This window comes from Zonotrichia albicollis, chromosome 7 (assembly GCF_047830755.1).
Source record: "Zonotrichia albicollis isolate bZonAlb1 chromosome 7, bZonAlb1.hap1, whole genome shotgun sequence".
Taxonomy (NCBI): Eukaryota; Metazoa; Chordata; class Aves; order Passeriformes; family Passerellidae; genus Zonotrichia; species Zonotrichia albicollis.
This window is the reverse complement of record NC_133825.1, coordinates 31,569,732-31,586,125: the sequence shown is the minus strand read 5'-3', so window position 1 is coordinate 31,586,125 and position 16,394 is coordinate 31,569,732. Positions and strand designations below refer to the sequence as shown.

The window sequence follows — 16,394 nt, the reverse complement described above, 5'->3', positions numbered from 1 at the left end:
CCTTGTGGGGGCAGTCCATTCTATACCCTTCTACCTACCAGCTGGAGGCCTGTTAGCCTGTATGCCATGGGCTGGGGGGCTGCGGTAGTGCCAAGCCTTGGGGTACTGCTCCTGCATCACTCCTGGCTCATCAGCCTGGCTGGCCTCTGTTGCACTCCTGCCCAAAAAAGGCTTCTCACTCGCTGAGGCAGGCAGGGGTCCCACCCTGAATCAGCAGCAAAAGCACAATGCCTTGTCTTTCAAGGGAGCAGGCAGTTCCTCAGCTGTCTAGAGAGACAGGGGCACACAGGCATGGCTAGTTTGGGATGCTCACTAGTGCTGCTGAACGGCTGCTCATCCTGGCCCACTGCTGGCTTCCCTTTCAGAAGCCAGGCCTAAAAGTGGCACTGACTTGGTATTTGCTGTCCCCAGAAAGGTAACAAACTCTTTCCCCACCCAAATCTGATTGGCAGAGATGAAGAGGAGCTGAGAAAGTCCCTCTCAGAGCTGGCAGATCCCAACCCAAAGTCCATCAAGCGCATCAGCAGCTGCAGTAACCCCTTTCTGGACTTTTCCCAGGACGCCAGCATTGCCACTTACAAGCACGGGCTGTTAGTCCGCAAGATCCACGCCGATCCCGACTGCAAGAAAAGTAGGTGCCTGGGGAGCCCATGGGGGCCCTTGGGGCAAGAGGGCACCAGTGAACTGCGGAACCGAATGGGAAGCAGGGTGGGAGTCACTATGTGATGGCCATCTGTAGCTTTATGCCAGCCTCCAGCATCAGTGCCCCGTCTGTCTGGCTGTGCCAGGCATAATTCAGCCCTCAGGCTGGGGAGCTGGACAGCCTCTCCCTGCTCACAGCAATGGGAAGGGGGCAGGCAGGGTGGTGGGGTGGGGTTTCAACCCTGCCACAGGATTGTGTGGATGAAGGGATGTGTCCTGTGGTGTGATAGACAAGGCACACAGCAGGCTGCAGCTGGTTGGGCGCTGCCAGGCACGTTCACCGTATTCCCCACAAAATCCCTCCTAAGCCCTGGCCATCTAATGCTGTCTAGAAGTGATTAGATGCAGCTGCCCTTCAAAGCCAGCATTACCTGGCAGGCAGCACTGCCTTGTCCCCATGCCCGAGCACGGAGGCAGCGGTGGAGCTGAGCACACGCAGCGAGGCGGGAGCACAGCGCTGGCCCCGGGAGGCAGCGGGGCCCCCCTGCCAGCAGCACCATCTGCCAGCCACGTGCTGCACGGGCTCAGGTGCGCAGGGACAGCCCTGGCGTGCTGCCCGTCCCGGGGGTGGGTGACGTGCGGCATGGCAGGGCTGGCTGGAGGAGGCTGGGGGTGGCTTTTCCCCCCCACTCCATTCTGACGCTGATGTCTGAGCTGCTCTCTCCTCCCTGGCAGCACCCCGAGGGAAGCGCGGCTGGAAGCCCTTCCACGCCATCCTGAAGGGAATGATTCTCTACCTGCAGAAGGTAGGCAGCATGCCACCCACACCAGGGACAGGGATTGTCCCCAGTCCAGAGAGACAGCAGTAAGAGAGGACCTACAGCACACAGCATGGCAAAGCCTCGCCTAAGCAGACTCGGCAACCTCTATGCCTGAGCTGTTGCTTGGGGACCTGGTGGCACCCCCGTTTCCAGGGTGCCTGGGTACAGCTTGGGCAGTGAAAGCGCCTGGGTAGAGCTTGTGCTGAGAGCGCTGCGTGCGGGGGGCTTGGCTGGGAGGAGAAGGGCACCAGGGTCTTTCCCCTGAGTGGAGGGTTGGGCTGCACATGCAGTTCCCTGCAAGCATGCATATGGGGAACTGGGGGCAGTGGGGAACAGCCCCCTGTGCTGTTGCCAAGCCAATGTGCCTGGGTTGTGTAGCTTCTCTCCAGGGGTGTAGCTGGAAGCAGAATCTGCAACTGCCTGGTGAAGGGTGATCTCCAAGCTCTGCCACAGCCAGCACTAGTCTTCAGTTCCTGAAACCTCAGAGCTGACTCATGGTGGGGCGCATCCCTGAGCTGGCTCTGAAACACCCCATGATTTGCAGGAGGAGTATAAGCCAGGGAAGGCACTGGCAGAAGAGGAGCTGAAGAATGCTATTAGCATCCACCATTCGCTTGCCACACGGGCATCTGACTACAGCAAGCGACCCAATGTCTTCTACCTCAGGACAGCTGACTGGAGGGTCTTCCTTTTCCAAGCACAGTGAGTCCTTCAGGATCCCTGGCTGGGGCCACGCTGGGGCACAGGAGCTCCCCTCACTTGAGTCTAGGGTGGGATGGGGCTTAGGCCCACCTTGTTCTCTCCTGTCCTGGCCCTTTCTGAAAGGAGAAGGACCTGGTGTCAGTGCTGAGCTTTGCCCAGCTCCTCTTTTTCCTACACTGCCGGGCTCAGGTTGGCTGTGGGTAGAGTCCCAGGTGCCATGGCTGGCCAGGGCCAGGCCTGGGGGACTCAGACCTTGTCTGTGGAGCAGATCCCTCTGTCTTTGACAGAGACAGCCCATGTGTATTTTGGCCTTTTTTCTCAGGAACCCCGAACAGATGCACTCTTGGATCACGCGCATCAACGTGGTGGCAGCCATGTTCTCTGCACCCCCCTTCCCCGCAGCCATCGGCTCCCAGAAGAAGTTCAGCCGCCCGCTGCTGCCCAGCTCCTGCACCAGGCTGTCTCAGGTGGGCCACAGTGTGGGGCAATGCTGAGCCATGGACAGAGCCCCGGGTCTGCCAGAGGCACATTCTCCTGTGGGGGGATCTGTGTGGTGCCATGCACCCAGCTGCCTCCCCAGTGAGGTGACGGAGACAGAGAAGAGGGGTACCGAGACTGGGGGCAAACTGTGAGGTCTTGTTCCTTGCAATGAGGCTGGAGTGAGGTGATGGTCAGACCATGGAGGAGAAAGTGGTCCCACATCACGACTTGCAAGGTCCTGCCAAGGACCTTGAAAGGCAACTGACTGGGGGGATTAGCTGGCACTCGTGCATACCAGGGCAGTTATTCATAGAGCAGAAAGGATTAAAAAAAACCACCAGCCTAGTTTCAGAGGGATTAAATTCTGCTTTAAGACTGCAGTCAGCCCCCCTATGAGGTGAGAGCAGATTGCCCCCAAGAGCCTGTGATTTTGCCTGTCATTAAAAAAAAAAATCCAACCCAGCAGCAGCAGCAGCTGAGATCCTGGCTGCTTCTAGAAGGGGAAAAACCTGTTCTGTCCCTGGCCATCTCACACTACCAGGGGACAGAGCAGGGCACTGACATGGTGCCACCCTTCCCCAGGAGGAGCAGGTGAAGAACCATGAGACCAAGTTCAAGACAATGTCAGCAGAGCTGCTGGAGCATCGTTCCTCACTGCCTGAGAAGAAGGTGAAAGGCAAGGAATATGAGGAGCTAAAGCAGAAGGAAGAGTACCTGGAATTTGAGGTAAGCTGGAAGATGTCCCCCTCTGCCCTCAGGCCCTCTGCCCCTACCTGTTTGGCCATCCTCAGTGATGGGACCAACCCATCCCATCAGCTGAATTACACTGCCACTGCCATGGTCTAGGACCATGAGCATTCCTCTGCCCCGGGATGCTGGCTGGGTTGGAGGGACCATAAGCATCCCTCCCTGCAGGGATGCTGGCCATAGGACAGTACCCAGCTTGCCAACCTCTATCTCTGCTGCACTGTGCTCCTCAGAAATCCCGCTATGGCACCTATGCCATGCTGCTGCGGGCCAAGCTGAAGGCTGGCTCCGAGGACCTGGCAGCATTTGAGTCCACCCTCTTTGACACAGTGGGTGGGGAGGACGATGGCCTGAAAAAGTCCCGCTCCAGCCCCTCACTCAACGCAGAGCCCTCCAGCACGACCACCAAGGTGAAGCGCAACGTCTCAGAGCGCAGCGGCCGCCAGCCCCCTGGCCACCCCCACAAGTCCTAAGTGTGGGGTCTCAGCTGCCTGCACTGCAGCTCTGTTCCTGCTCCCCCGGCACGGGGGTGGAGGCCGTGTGCCTGCCGAGACCCTGCATGTGTCCGTCTGTCTGCGGCACGAGCCCGAGGGGGCGACAGCCCTTCTGCAGCCGCCAGCACCAGCCATGCAGGGCCATGGCCCCTCCGCCGGAGACAGTGGCAGAGCAGGACGGTCCCCAGTCCTTGCCTGCAGGAGCTGCCTGGCCCCATCAGACTTGTTCCTGCCCCTCCTTGTCCTGCACTTGGCTGCAGGACCTACTCTTGCTGCCCTGGGGAGAGGGAGCAACTGAAACCTACCCGCTGGGCTCAATTCTTCAATGGCTTAAAAAAAAAAAGACAAACGCAGCAAAACAAAGCCAGCAGCTGCTTCTCCAGCTCCATTGTGCCATGGGGGTAGATGGGAGGGGGCCAGCCCTAGACTGTTCCCTCTCCTAGGGCTGGTGGCCAGGGAAGCCAGGGCAACAGCACCTGGTCCCTTCCCTGCCACCTCAGTCACCTCTGCACCCTCCCCGCTTTCTTACAACTTTTGAACAGTTTTTGTGATACAGTTTTGCACTTTTTAGTACCAGATCAAGCTGACCACCACGAAGGTTTTTTTTGGGGGCTACTTTTGATGCTTTTTGGGAACTGTTTAAAAAAAACAAAACCACAAACCCAGCCATATCTTGTAGGCAGTGCACTCTGAGGAAAAAGCGTTTTTAAAAGGACTCAGGGGGCAATCCAGCTCCCCACGCCCTCGCCCTATAGCAAGCTGAGCGTGGGCTACTGTGTGTACTGCTGCTGCCTGCTCCCCTGCTCCACTTCAGCACCAGCAACCCTATGGGGAGACAGCCCTGTGGCTGCCAGTTCCAAGGAGGCAGCCTTGAGATGGCAGCACCCATTGCTGCACGTGTGGCTGCGTGGGAGGCTGATGCACCGGTGCTTCATGACCCCCATTTTCCACCACCCACTGCTGGCAGCTTGGACTGGCCCTGTTTGCAGAAGCTGGGTGTGAGCATCGTACCCAGGGCGTGGTGGGCAGCAGTGTGTAAGTACTCGCTGTGGAGTGGTGACCCCTGGAGCCAGGGTTGATATGGGGGGGTTCCCCTGCCCTATGGGTCCGTCCAGTACAGACTGGAGCCAGCTTCTCTTCCCATCTCTTTTCCAATGCATGGCTGGGGCCTCAGAGGCTACCAGCAAAGCCTGGTCTGTAGTGCTGCAGTTCTCATGCTGCAGCAGCACTAGTGCAGCCCCGTCCTCAGAACCAGGCTCCCTCCTTGCCAAGGCGAGGGGCAGGCTGGGGCAGCCCTCACCACTCCAGAGCGGGCTGAAGGATGCTTGCTCATCTAGAGCAAGGTGCAAGTGATGGAGCATGGCTGCAGGATTGTCCAAAAAGGGGTCCAGGCACAGTGAAGGGCTGTGACCAGGGGCTGGCACACACACAGTTCTCAGCCGCCTGGCACCTGGCTGGTTTCAGCACTGACTTTGTGAATGTGTCAAAACTTTTTATTCTGCTCTTTTGAGTCTATTGCAAAAAAAAAAAAAAAATTCCACCCTTGCCCGAGGTGGCCTGGGGGGTGGTGGGGAAAAAAAAACCTTTGTACAGCTTCTTCTCTCAGTTACTGAAGTAAAACTCGCTCTTCAATTCTTGGGTGCGCTGTGTTTCTTCCCCATGGCTGGGGGCAGCCCCAGCACCCAGGGATGCTGAGGAGGGGCTGGCAGCCGTCTCCTCACTGCCAGACTTCAGACCCAGGCAGGGTTCAGGGGGGGTTAGCACCCAGCTCACTGCTGGGGCTGGAGAGAGGGAGGGCAAAGAACTCCAACGAACTTGTGTCCTTTTATTCAGTTTAAAAACCATTAAATAAGAGCAGAGACGGGCAGGAGCCAGCTGCATCCCATCCCCCTGAGTCCAGGCAGCCAGACCCCCTAGTCCAGGAGGCACTTGTGTGGGTAAGGCAGAGGGCAGTGCAGCTCCCTGTGTGATCACAGGGGCTGCTGGATGGCTCCTCAGTGCACCTGTGGCTGCTGGCTGGGGGGCAGCTCACCCCCTGGCTTCAAGGCTAGTGTAGGCGCCTGCTCCTCCTCCACTGACTCACTGCCGTAGGCACTGTCTTCCTTCAGCTCTGCAAAGCAATCCCCAGGTGCTTTTAGTGATGGGGCAACGGGAGGGGCAGCAGAGACAGCCCCTGCCCACCAGCCCCAGCCCTCACGCTCTGTACCTGTGCTTTGCAGCTTCTCCAGTGCCTCAGTTTTGTGAAGCATCCTCACGGCATTGTGGAGCCCCATGGAGTCCAGGGCCTCCAGCAGTCCCCCCAGGCTGCCACCTGCCAGCTGCAGAGAGAGAGCACTGAGTAGGGCTGATGGCCAGACAGGCAGGGGGACAGAGGCACCCCAGCCAGGCACTGACCTCGTAACTGCGCAGGAGGCTGGCACTGGGCGAGGGCGTGTCCTTGTATGTCTCCACGAGGCTGCACAGCCCCAGGCGCTTGGCCAGCTCGATCCAGTCTGACCCACTGCAGTCCCGGTTCAGCAGCTGCTCCAGCCCCTGCAGTGCCTCACTGTCCAGTGACAGGACCTTCCCTGTGTGAAAGAGGTGCCCCCATTACAGGCTGCCCATCCTTGCTGCTGGGAGGGTGTTACCTTGCCTAGGTGTGGTGCTTCTGAGTCGGGGGTGGGGCACAGAGGGGCTGCTCACCTGGCTGGGGGGCAGTGGGCAGTTCTGCCTTGGGCCCCTGCTGGGAGGCCTGCAGCAGGATCTCCCGCACCTGCAGACAGACATGGATGTCAACCTTCCAAAGCACTGCCCAGATCCCCCATTTCCCCCTCACACCTTGGATCTCTGCAGGATACGGAGGAGCACAGGCATCCTCACAGGAGCATCTCCTGGAATTCTGCTCCATCCATGCCGTGGCCTGCACAGAAACTTTCCCAGAGAGTTTGTCCCGCTGTGCCACGCACCTTCTGGCTCCGAGTCAGGTCCAGGGATGTGTGGCAGCGGCGCTGCCGGTGCCCCTGCCTGGAGAGCTTGGAGCTGGTGCTGGGCTCTGCAGCCAGGGCTGGCTCCCCCAGATCCATGGCCAGCTCCTGCTCCTCAGGGTCAGTGTCTGTGTCGCTACTGGCCTCTGACGAAGACAGGCTCATGGGCTCATCATTCTCACACAAAACATCTGCCCCTGTCGGGAAAGGTTGGCATGAGCCAGGCCCACAGGTCTGACCTTGTGCCTGGCACCACCCAGTAGAGCCAGCCAGAGCTATGGAGAGGGGAAGAGGAAGGGCAGTGCCTTACCAGCTTTAAGGAGCAGTTTGGTAAGGGTGGGAGAGCCCAGGCCAGCAGCCAAGTGCAGGGGGGTGTTCCCGGCGAAATCCCGGCTGTTGATGTCTGCTCCCAGCTAAGAGAGGTATGAGACCATGAGGATGGGCTGCCTGGGCACTGCTCCTCCTACACCCCAAGGCCACAGGGGAGCCCCCACTTCTGCCAGGAGCCTGTAGGAGACTGCACCCCATCCCTGTCCCACAGCCACCACTACATCAGCCACTCCATACCTTCTTCACCAGGTGGGTGGCCATGTTCAGGTTCTCCATCTCCACAGCCAGGTGCAGTGGGGTCCTCCCACTTTGCCTCTCCACTGCATTCACATCAGCTCCCGTCCTGACCAGCAGGTCCAGGCAAGCCAAACTCTTTTCCTTCACAGCCAAATGCACAGGCAGGAGGCCTGCAAGATGGGGATAGGCTCAGCAGCCTTCTGGCCAAGCCCATGATGGCACACTGGGGTTTTGCCCATCACCCCTGAGCCACACTCACCACGGAAACTGGGCAGGCGGAGCAGATAAGGGGCAGCTGAGCCCAGGTGAGCCAGCAGTGTCCTCAGCATCTCTTCATTGCCAGTCTGGAGTGCCAGGTGCAGCAGGGAATTGCCATAGCGGTCCAGCAAGGTTGGGTCGGCGCGGGCTTGCAGCAGGAGCTGGACCACTTGGGGCTGCTTGGTGATGACTGCCAGATGCAGTGGCGTCTGCAGGACAGCAGCACATCCTCAGCAGCGCTCACAAGAGGAGCCAAGTCCTGCACCACCATTCTCTCCAGTAGCTGCAACTTGTTCAGATCTGCAGCCTCCCCTTAGCAGGAGCAGCTACAGGAGCCCCCAGGGTTGGAAAATAGGAGTGAGGAACTACTCCCAGGTAGAGGAGAACTGGCTGCTTTGAAAAACACGTACCTGTTGCAGGTTATTGGAGATGTTGATGATCTGCTGGCTGGGGATGCTAACAATGATGTCAATCAGCTGCTTGATCACAGCTGTCTGTTCATGGATAATAGCGAGGTGCAAAGGCCTGGAGAGAGAGTGGGATGGCTCCTAGCTCAGCTCCATGCTTCTCCAGATACTCCCTGCTGCCCTCAGAGCCCACATAACAGCTCTGACAGACAACAAGACCACCATGCTCTCCCTTCCAACCCCTCATGTGCTCACGTGTCTCCGTTCTCATCCTGTGACACGGCCAGGTGCCTCTGGACTGCCAGCAGCATGCGGGGGTCGGCGGTGACCGAGTAGTCGAGCAGGGCACGGGCATTGCAACGGGCTAACGCCAGCATCCGCAGCTGGCACAGCTGGGCTGGGGGGCAAAGCAGGATGTCACCTCCAGGGCAGCAGCCCCATCCACCCTTCTGCACCCACCAGGTATGAAGAGCAGCTAACCACCCCAAAAGGTCCCCCGTCCGTGCCTCCCCTCCCGCGCAATGTGCCCCAGCCCTCCCTCAAGCTCAGCTCCTCCTACCATGCTTCTGCAGCTCCTTGCAGTACGTGCTCTCTTCTGCAGGTGCCTGCCTGTCACTCTCAGGCCCCTCTGCCTCAGGGCCCTTCATCTGCACACCCCCCTGGTAGCTCCCCACTGGGTGGGGGCCGGGCGAGTAGATGCTGTTGTAGGTCAGCCCAGAGGAGTATGGGAAGCTGAGGTTCCCACCTGTGGGGCAAGGCAGAGGATGGGTGAGCAGAAGGGAGCCCCCAGGGCCACAGCTCAGCCATCTGAGAGAGGAGGAAGAAGAGGCATCGCCACTCACCTCCTCCAGAGCCAAAGCCCCCGGCCCCCCCGCCGGCCCCCCCCATGTGCGAGCCACCGCCAAAGTGCTGAGGAAACTGAGGCAGGACTTTCTTGCGCTTCCTCTCCACTTCTTCCTTATCTGTGGGGAGAGAGGGGCAGCAGGGTCAGAGGCAGCCCTAGCAGCAGGGGACAGGCCAGTCTGCCTGGGTGGTGCTCACCTTCCACCACTGGGTAGTAGGTGAACTGCTTGGAGTCACTCACGTCGCCTCCCCGCTTCCGCTTCAGCTGCAGGAAGACGGTGACAGGACGGTCGATCTTGGGCTTGTGGTAGGGGGGTGTGCGGAAGACAATGGCATACTGTGGGCAGGACATGATGGACATGAGGCTCTGCTCATCCCTGAAGCTGGGGACAGGGCTGCCTCACCCCACAAGGCAGTCACCTGCCTTGAAGCAGAGCAGGACACTCCCCACCTCCCCTGTACCTGCTTGTGCACATCTGTAGGAGAAAAGTCCCCAAAGGCCTGCCAGCCGTTCTCATCATCCTCGTAGAAACGCACCTCAATGTCATCTGGGGAGACAAGTGGCACTGGCACCGCCTGTCTCCTTGCCCCAAACAGGCTCCAAGGACAAAAACTCCTGACCACCCAGGGGCCCCGGATCTCTCCTGCTACAGCGCCTCCAATTGGTTTCAAATGAAGAGAATGGCTTTACCTTTCTGAACTTTATCACACAGCAAGTAGACTTCGTCTCCTCCCCGCACAGAGCCTGCTGTTTTATCCATTCGTGAGATCTTCAGGTTGGAAGCTCCAGGGGACTCTGCAAATCAAGAGGGATTGGGAGTCTGTGCAGAAGTCCTTACCCCCTCCTACCCCATCCCCTTCCTGGACTGGCCCCTCACTCACTGCTGTCATGGATGGGGTCTGAGATGACAGGCTGGAGAGCCAGCGTGAAGTTGCCACTGCTGTCGCGGAGGTAGGCGGTGAAGCGCAACCGCACAATGCTCAGGTCCATCACCTTCTTCAGCTCCTTTGCCTCCAGCTCGATCTCACGCAGCTCCACTTCTGCCAGGGCAGGGCGACAAACTGTCAGGCTGTTTGGGGGGACAGTGCTCCAGGTCCCCTTCCTACCCCCCAAGCCCCACGCTAAGCCCAGCCACAGTTGTCAGCCCACGGTGCCAAGGCCCACTGAGTCCCCAGGCTGCCCTCACCCGTCAGCAGACGGCTCCTGTTACGCATCTTCTGCTGCTTCAGCTTTTCCTTCATGATCTCCATCATATTCTTCTTGGTGACATGGAGCACACCCAGGTTGCTGAACCTGGAGAAGAGGGAACCTGCTGGGATCTGGGAGCATCAGGAGCAGCAAGCCCAAAGGGGCACACACTCCTGCAGCTGGGGAAGGTGCCAAGCACAGAGCGGTGCCACTCAGGCAGCAGGGAATCAGCGTGTGTGCAGCCAAAGAGGAGCAACTGCAGAGGAGAGAAAAGGAGCCCCAGAAAGTCTGCGCTCCCACAGGTGACGAGTCCAGAGGGCTTTCAAAGAAAAGACGAGGACTGAAGGCCAGAGGGATGCAAATGGTATGAGCTGAGCCAGAGATGGATATGTAAGAGCAACTGCAGCAGTGGCAGAATAACCCTGTTACTCAGGCTGGCTTCAAAAGTCATCTGCAAAGCTGGGGAGCTGCAACCTCAAGGACAGAAGCTCAAAATAAGCTGCATATGTCAAAACCCAGAGACAGGCAAAACGCTCAGGGGACAGAGTTGTAACAATGAACTACACACGCCTGACTTCATCCAGCAAACCCAGCTCCAGAGTGCACTAACCCCTATCTTCTCCCCATCTCAAAAGCTGCAGGCAGCACCCATAGCCACCTCAGATAAGCAAGAGGCCACCCTGGCTCCTCCTTGCACATACTGAGCAGTCATGTCCTTGGGTCCCACGATCGTGACACAGTTGCCAGCCTCGTTGCACTGCTTGCCCACCAGGCTGTGGGCATGGACACGGGGAGGGTCACTGTGTGTCACCAGGTCTACCTCGATCCGGGCCATCCCTGTGTAGTTACAGATCTGCGGGGAAGAAGGAGATGGGGGTCAGGTACAACAAGCCAGGAGCCTGAAGGATTCTCTACAAATCCCTGTTATACCTCCCCATGGCCACAGCCCTTCCTCTGTAGCTCTCCCATCTCTCTAGCACCAGGACACACACAAGAGTTTGTTATAAATTTCCTATCCTCCCTTCAAGGCTCCCTGGTGATGCTCAAGCACTACTGGCTGAGGACACTGCTCCATCCCCTCCCATGGCAGCGCTCACCTTGACAGTGGGATAGGTCTTGCGTCCCTTCTCGCTGGATGCTCCGGGCAGACCCCCATGGGAAGGGCCCTCGCAGCCGTACCGAAATCGGAAACCCCGCTGTGGAGGCAGAGAGTGGGTCAGCCAAGGGTGGCCAAAGCCTGATGCCGTGAGAGCATGACACAGTTACACCTGTCTTTAGCTGGGTGACATCCTTACCTGCTTTGGCTGCTCAATAATGACAAGGTAGGGACCCTCCGCTGGAGGAGAGAAAGGAGAGGTACCAATGAGAAATATGGGATAACCAAAGTGCATGTTCTCACTAAGGATGCTGGAGATACAGGGACAGCACTGAAGGTGATGTGACCCCTGTCTGTCCCATGGGGGTCCTCAGAGCCCCCAAACCCTGTGCTATCACAGCCCAGCTGAGAACAGCAGTCAGAGTAGCAGCAAGAGGAGGGAAGGGCCAGAGGATGCTCTGCCACTTGGGAAACAGGGACCCCCAGGAGGTCACAGCCCAACCTGGCAGTCCCTGGTAGACTGAGCAGTAGGGACAGATGGAAGAAGCCCCATCCTGGTGTCACGAGCCAGGAATTTCCAGCCAGCCCACAGTGGGGCCAGTAAGGACAAAGCCTGTGGTGCTTCTGGAAACTTAAAGGTGTGAGTCAACTCGCTGGGAAACCCCACTGCAGCTGGGGACCCCTGGAAGGGTGCAACCAGAGGGGCCCTTACCTGTCTCCATCAGTGGCTCCTTCTGCTCCATCATGTGGGAGTCAAAACTGAAGTCATCATAGTCAATCCCATCCAGGCACTAGGTGACGGGAGGCAAGGGGAGCGTGATGAGTGTGTTGGGCCGGAATCCCCCAACTACCCTGGGCGGGTGATGGCAGCTTGGCACAGCAGCCCGTTCGGGCAGGCACAGATCCCTGTCCCTCCTCGAGAAGAGAGGAGGGCAGGTGCAGACCCCTCGGTGCCCACCCCGGGAGGCTGGCACAGACCCTCCCGTCTCCCAGCCCGGAAGCAGGCGCGGACCCCCACCTCCCACCCCGCCCGTGGGGTCGGGCACTGCCCCGTGCCCAGCTCCGGGGCCGGCAGCAGGCAGGACACGCGCCCGGGCCGCTCCGATCCGATCCGTGCCGCACTCACGGGCTGGAACTGCTCGTCCATGTCGGCGCGGGGCCGGCCGCCGGCCTGCGGGGAGAGGGGGGGGTTGAGCGGGGAGCGGGGCTGCAGGAAGGCACCGCCGCTCCGGAAAGTCCCTAGAAACCCCGCCGAGCCGGGAAATGACGGGACCGCGCGTCACCGCCCCGCCCCGCCCGGGACACGGCCGGGCCGGCCCGGGGCACGGCGCGGGGGCCGCGGGACGCCAGGGCCGGCCCGGCACGGCCCGGAGCGCGGCTCTGCTCGGCCCGGCCGCTCCCGCGCCCGGCGGCGGCCGCCCGGGGCAGCGGGACGGGCTGTCCCCTCCTCGCCTGGGAATTTCGGACTCGGAGCCCCGGGCGGGCTGGAAATCCCGGAGCACTCCCGCCCGCCTCCCCCGGGCGTTCTCACCCGGGCGCTGCCTGGCAGCTCCGGGGCGCCAGATGTGCCGTATTTTCCCCTCGGGAGTACGGAGGGATTTGCCCCACGCCGTCCCCGGCCGCCTGTCCCGCTACGGGTGCCAGTCCCGCCGCGCTGTCATGAGCCCTTCCCCAGCCAGACCTGCAGTGCAGCACGGCTGAAACCACCCATAGAAAACCCTGGGTTCCCCAAGATCCCCACCCCACATCATCCATCCTGCACAGGGATATGTCTTCCACACCGGGATGTCGTCTCCAAGCCCCTATGGACTCAAACAGGAGTTGCCCCGAAGTGCTGTCCCCAAGCCCACTGGCTCCCCCCTGGACATGGGAATCTCTCCAGGACTCTGCAGAGTCAGCAGCCCCTTGCCAGGCACCCAAAGGGGTGCTTTCCCTCTCCCCCGTTTCAACTTACACAGCAGCCCCGGCATCCTTCCCCCGGAGGTGGCCAGAGAGAGGCATTCGCTATCCGTGTTCCCATTGCCTCCTTCCCACTGGCTTCAGAGTGGAAGGGGCAGCCCCAGAGCTCCCTGTGGGAGCATCTCCCACCACCCCAGCACGCAGCACTGGATGCTTCCCGCCGACCCCAGCAAGGCCCTGCCAGCAGCAGGGCCCACAGCGCTCACACCCTCCTACTCACCGAGGAGGAAGAGGTTGGTCTCAGCAACCCGTTCAGCCCCAGCATGGCCACAGGGACTGCCAGTACCACACAGGAGTTCCGCTGGGGCCAAGGTCTGCTTGACCACACAAAACCACCGGCAGCTTCTAGCAAAGGGGCAGGATCAGGGGAGAGCCTACGGGCACGCTCTGCATTTCTTCTCACTAACCAATGAAAAGAAAAAAAAATCCCATATCTGACTCCATTTCTGAATCAGTGGTTGCTGCAGGTCTCACTCAGGGGATTTTGAGTGTGTGGGAGAAGAGGGGAAGGAAGGGGATTGTTCAATCCGTGCGTGACTCATATTCTTCAGAAGCTGAACAGAGCCTTTTCAAGGAGATTTTTCAGCCACTCAAGTCTTCCAAAGGGACTGTCCTGGGACCTCAAGCCTGAGGTTTGTCCCGGTTGGCCTGCCACCTAAGCACAGAGATGCATCCCAGGCAACTGTGCAGCCTGGGACGTGGGGTCTGTGGGACCTGCAAGTGCAGGGGAGGGTGCAAGGAGAAGGTAGACATCCAGCACTGAAAAATGAGGTGGGGACCTTCCTCCTATCATTCTGCAGGGGCTTCTGAAGGCCTAAGAACATGGACACAACCCCCTGGTGGTCTGTGGGAAGCAGCACAGACTGGATGCAGTTCGGATCCCATTGACCATCCCACCTGGACAGGTTCAGCCTGCCACCACGAGTCACCCACCCCATCTGCTGGGCACGGATCTTGCAGAGAGGTGAACAAAGGGACAAACAACCTTCCTCAGTGGGCTGGGAACAGCCACCTACCCTCCACTGAGCCTGGAGGGAGAGCCCAGGCCTGAAGTTGCTGGATAAGAGCAGACTGTGCCCCTGGAATAGCACACCTCCCCTTCTCCAGTGGCATCAGCTCCATCTCCTGTTGAAGGGTTTTCACAGCTCACTCACTGCTGTCCAGGACACTTCCACTTGCTGCAGCAAACAGCATGACTAAAGAATGTCACGAACTTCTACCTGTGTCTCCCCATCCCACACAGCTCTGGCTCTCTCTGGAGGTTGCCAGCCATATCCCTGCATCCTTGTGCAGTGTGTGCTGGAGGAAGCCCACCTTGCTTGCTGAGCAGAGATGGTGTCACCACCTGCTTCCTTGTTCCTGGAAAAGCAACCTCAGAGCTGCTCTCCAGGTGAAGTCCTGCCTCCTGTGCCAAGCAGCATGCCTGTCTGACCTCCAGGACTGGGGTTTCCCCTAGGAGTGCAGCATATGCAGCTTTTATCCCCCATACATGCCGGAAAGGAATGCATCTCTCCTTTCTCCATCAGTAGCATTCTCTGCTCTGTCTTCCCAACACATCTGCCCTGGATCATGGGCTTGAACTGCAGACCCCATTTATTTGGCTAATTCTCCCCATCTTCACACACTCCTAGGGTTCAGGCAGGGTTCTCTGGGCATTACTGGGAATGGGGGAAAAGAGCAGCAATCCAGCTGCAAGGCACTGCCCAGAGCAGCATCAGCTCCCTGCCCTGGAGTGCAGCACTGCCACAGCACCCTTGCCAGATGGCACAGCCTCCCCCTGCCAGCCAGAGCACTTCAGTTAAGGGCTAGCCTTTGGCAAACAGTGCGAGTTAAAGCCAATCTTCCATGCCTGCAGCTCCTTGAACGTGACCTAGTAATGCGGGTGCTATTTTCTTTCCTCCCATGATAGTCGGCTGACTTGCAGAGCTGATGCCCTGCAGGCAGGAGGGAAACACACGTCAGCCTATCAGAGGCAGGAGAGTTTAGTAGCCATGGGAAAGGCTGCTCCAGAAATGCAGGAGGCAGCAGGAGCACAGCCCTGCTCTGAACTGTGCTGGTGTACAGCTGACATGTTCCAGCCACTCAGCTGACTGCTCCCCTAACATACTCTTCCCTTTGCATTTTGATTTTCCTTGGGTCTGCTAACACCTGTGAACAACAGCCCTAAATACCTGGCCTTGCTTTCTGCAGGAATTCTGGGCTCTGCTCCATCCCTGGAATCCCAGCAGCTACTGCTGAGTCTCTCTTATATTGCGTTCACAGTGACTTTGCTCTGAGACCCTTCCTGGAAATCAAGTCCTTGACCAGCAAGCATGGCAGAGAGAAATCCCCTCTTCCTGAAAGCTTTCTAAGCCTTCTTCTCCTGACAGCCCACTTCTGACCACTGAAGCCATTTGTGTATCTCTGCATAAAATGCCTTTACTCCCATTGTGGCTATCAAGTTGGTTTTGGCAAACCCCAGCCACCCACTGATCTTCTGGTGTTCTCCTCTGAGAGCCTTTAATCAGCTCTGCTGCTATGACCGATTAACCCAGCTGTATGCCCTTAGAGAAGCCCTGCGAGCGTCAGCCCGGCGCTCGCTGTCTGTCACTCTCTCCAGTTTGCACTCTGCCCACAGTTACCACCGCCGTGTTGGTGCTCACAGCTCCACTGGGGCTATGGCTTGCCGAGCCTGCGGGCACGGATCTGACTCCCCTCGGAGCGGGCAGCAGGCCAGCCCTGCTCCAGGGCAGGAGGGCTCAGGACGCGAGAGGGAGAGCTGCAGGATGGGGCAGAACCCAATGGCAACATAGGAAATAGGGAACTTCCCACCGGCAGGGAAAAGGGTGTAACCGCCAGCGTTGGGACTGGCTGTCTCCTCTCCCCTCCAAGAGAACAAACGTCTCTCCAACCTGGATCTTCCCAACACCCCCACCCCACCTGGCCGCATGGCCGGCCAGAGGCAGCCCGGGACCCTTCCGCTGGGACGGGCAGCCCGAGCACAGGAGTTTTAGCCTCGGGACCGCTCAGCTCCCTTTCCCTGGGAAGCGTTCTCCCTCTGGCTCAGGGAGCCCTGCCCGCCGCTGCTCGGGCGCAGCCCCCCGGCACCCCCAGGACCCGCACCCCGCTCACCTTCATCCCCGCCGCAGGCTGGCCGCCGCGCCTCGGCCCGGCACCGGGAAAGTCCCGACCCGGCTCCGCCCCCCGGGGCTTCCCGGACCCGGCTCCGCCCGGCGGGAACAACGGG

General features: G+C 59.4%; 2 protein-coding genes across 8 annotated transcripts in view; one reads left to right on the top strand and one right to left on the bottom strand.

Moving 5' to 3' along the window:
* Positions 1–4,278, top strand: part of PSD (pleckstrin and Sec7 domain containing) — a 41,668-nt gene extending 37,390 nt beyond the window's left edge. For all 5 annotated transcript variants that reach the window (XM_014275554.3, XM_005481287.4, XM_074544874.1 and 2 more), the window contains 6 exons: positions 453–631; positions 1,378–1,448; positions 2,008–2,165; positions 2,488–2,632; positions 3,228–3,371; positions 3,626–4,278. In XM_014275554.3, the coding sequence (XP_014131029.2) occupies positions 453–631; positions 1,378–1,448; positions 2,008–2,165; positions 2,488–2,632; positions 3,228–3,371; positions 3,626–3,865 (937 nt within the window). In that variant the 3' untranslated portion in view covers positions 3,866–4,278. The remainder of the gene's footprint in view (positions 1–452; positions 632–1,377; positions 1,449–2,007; positions 2,166–2,487; positions 2,633–3,227; positions 3,372–3,625) is intronic.
* A 150-nt stretch (positions 4,279–4,428) lies between these two features.
* NFKB2 (nuclear factor kappa B subunit 2) lies at positions 4,429–16,391 on the bottom strand. 3 transcript variants are annotated; one of them, XM_074544877.1, is made up of 24 exons: positions 16,280–16,391; positions 13,389–13,570; positions 12,228–12,380; positions 11,922–12,000; positions 11,409–11,449; positions 11,211–11,309; positions 10,815–10,966; positions 10,112–10,218; positions 9,807–9,965; positions 9,616–9,720; positions 9,387–9,472; positions 9,123–9,261; positions 8,924–9,043; positions 8,641–8,826; positions 8,337–8,478; positions 8,085–8,199; positions 7,676–7,883; positions 7,417–7,586; positions 7,160–7,262; positions 6,832–7,046; positions 6,569–6,638; positions 6,281–6,453; positions 6,093–6,204; positions 4,429–5,996 (listed from the first exon to the last, which is right to left on the bottom strand). In XM_074544877.1, exons 2-24 carry the CDS (start codon positions 13,431–13,433, stop codon positions 5,881–5,883), a joined length of 2,895 nt encoding a protein of 964 aa, XP_074400978.1. In that variant the 5' UTR covers positions 13,434–13,570; positions 16,280–16,391; the 3' UTR covers positions 4,429–5,880. The 3 variants fall into 3 exon arrangements, with proteins under 3 accessions (XP_074400978.1, XP_005481345.3, XP_026655541.2); XM_005481288.4 differs by having other exon boundaries at positions 12,336–12,380; positions 16,280–16,390; XM_026799740.2 differs by lacking the exons at positions 13,389–13,570; positions 16,280–16,391 and adding an exon at positions 13,164–13,182 and having other exon boundaries at positions 12,336–12,380.
* Between the last annotated feature and the right edge of the window lie 3 nt (positions 16,392–16,394).

Excerpts from the sequence above, each read along its gene's own strand:
- NFKB2 (XM_074544877.1), bottom strand. The coding sequence starts at position 13,433 with ATGCTGGGGCTGAACGGGTTGCTGAGACCAACCTCTTCCTCCTCG. Across the intron at positions 11,450-11,921 it reads GGAGCCACTGATGGAGACAG|CGGAGGGTCCCTACCTTGTC; the intron begins GTAAGGGCCCCT and ends TCTCTCCTCCAG. Across the intron at positions 7,263-7,416 it reads CCACCCACCTGGTGAAGAAG|CTGGGAGCAGACATCAACAG; the intron begins GTATGGAGTGGC and ends TACCTCTCTTAG.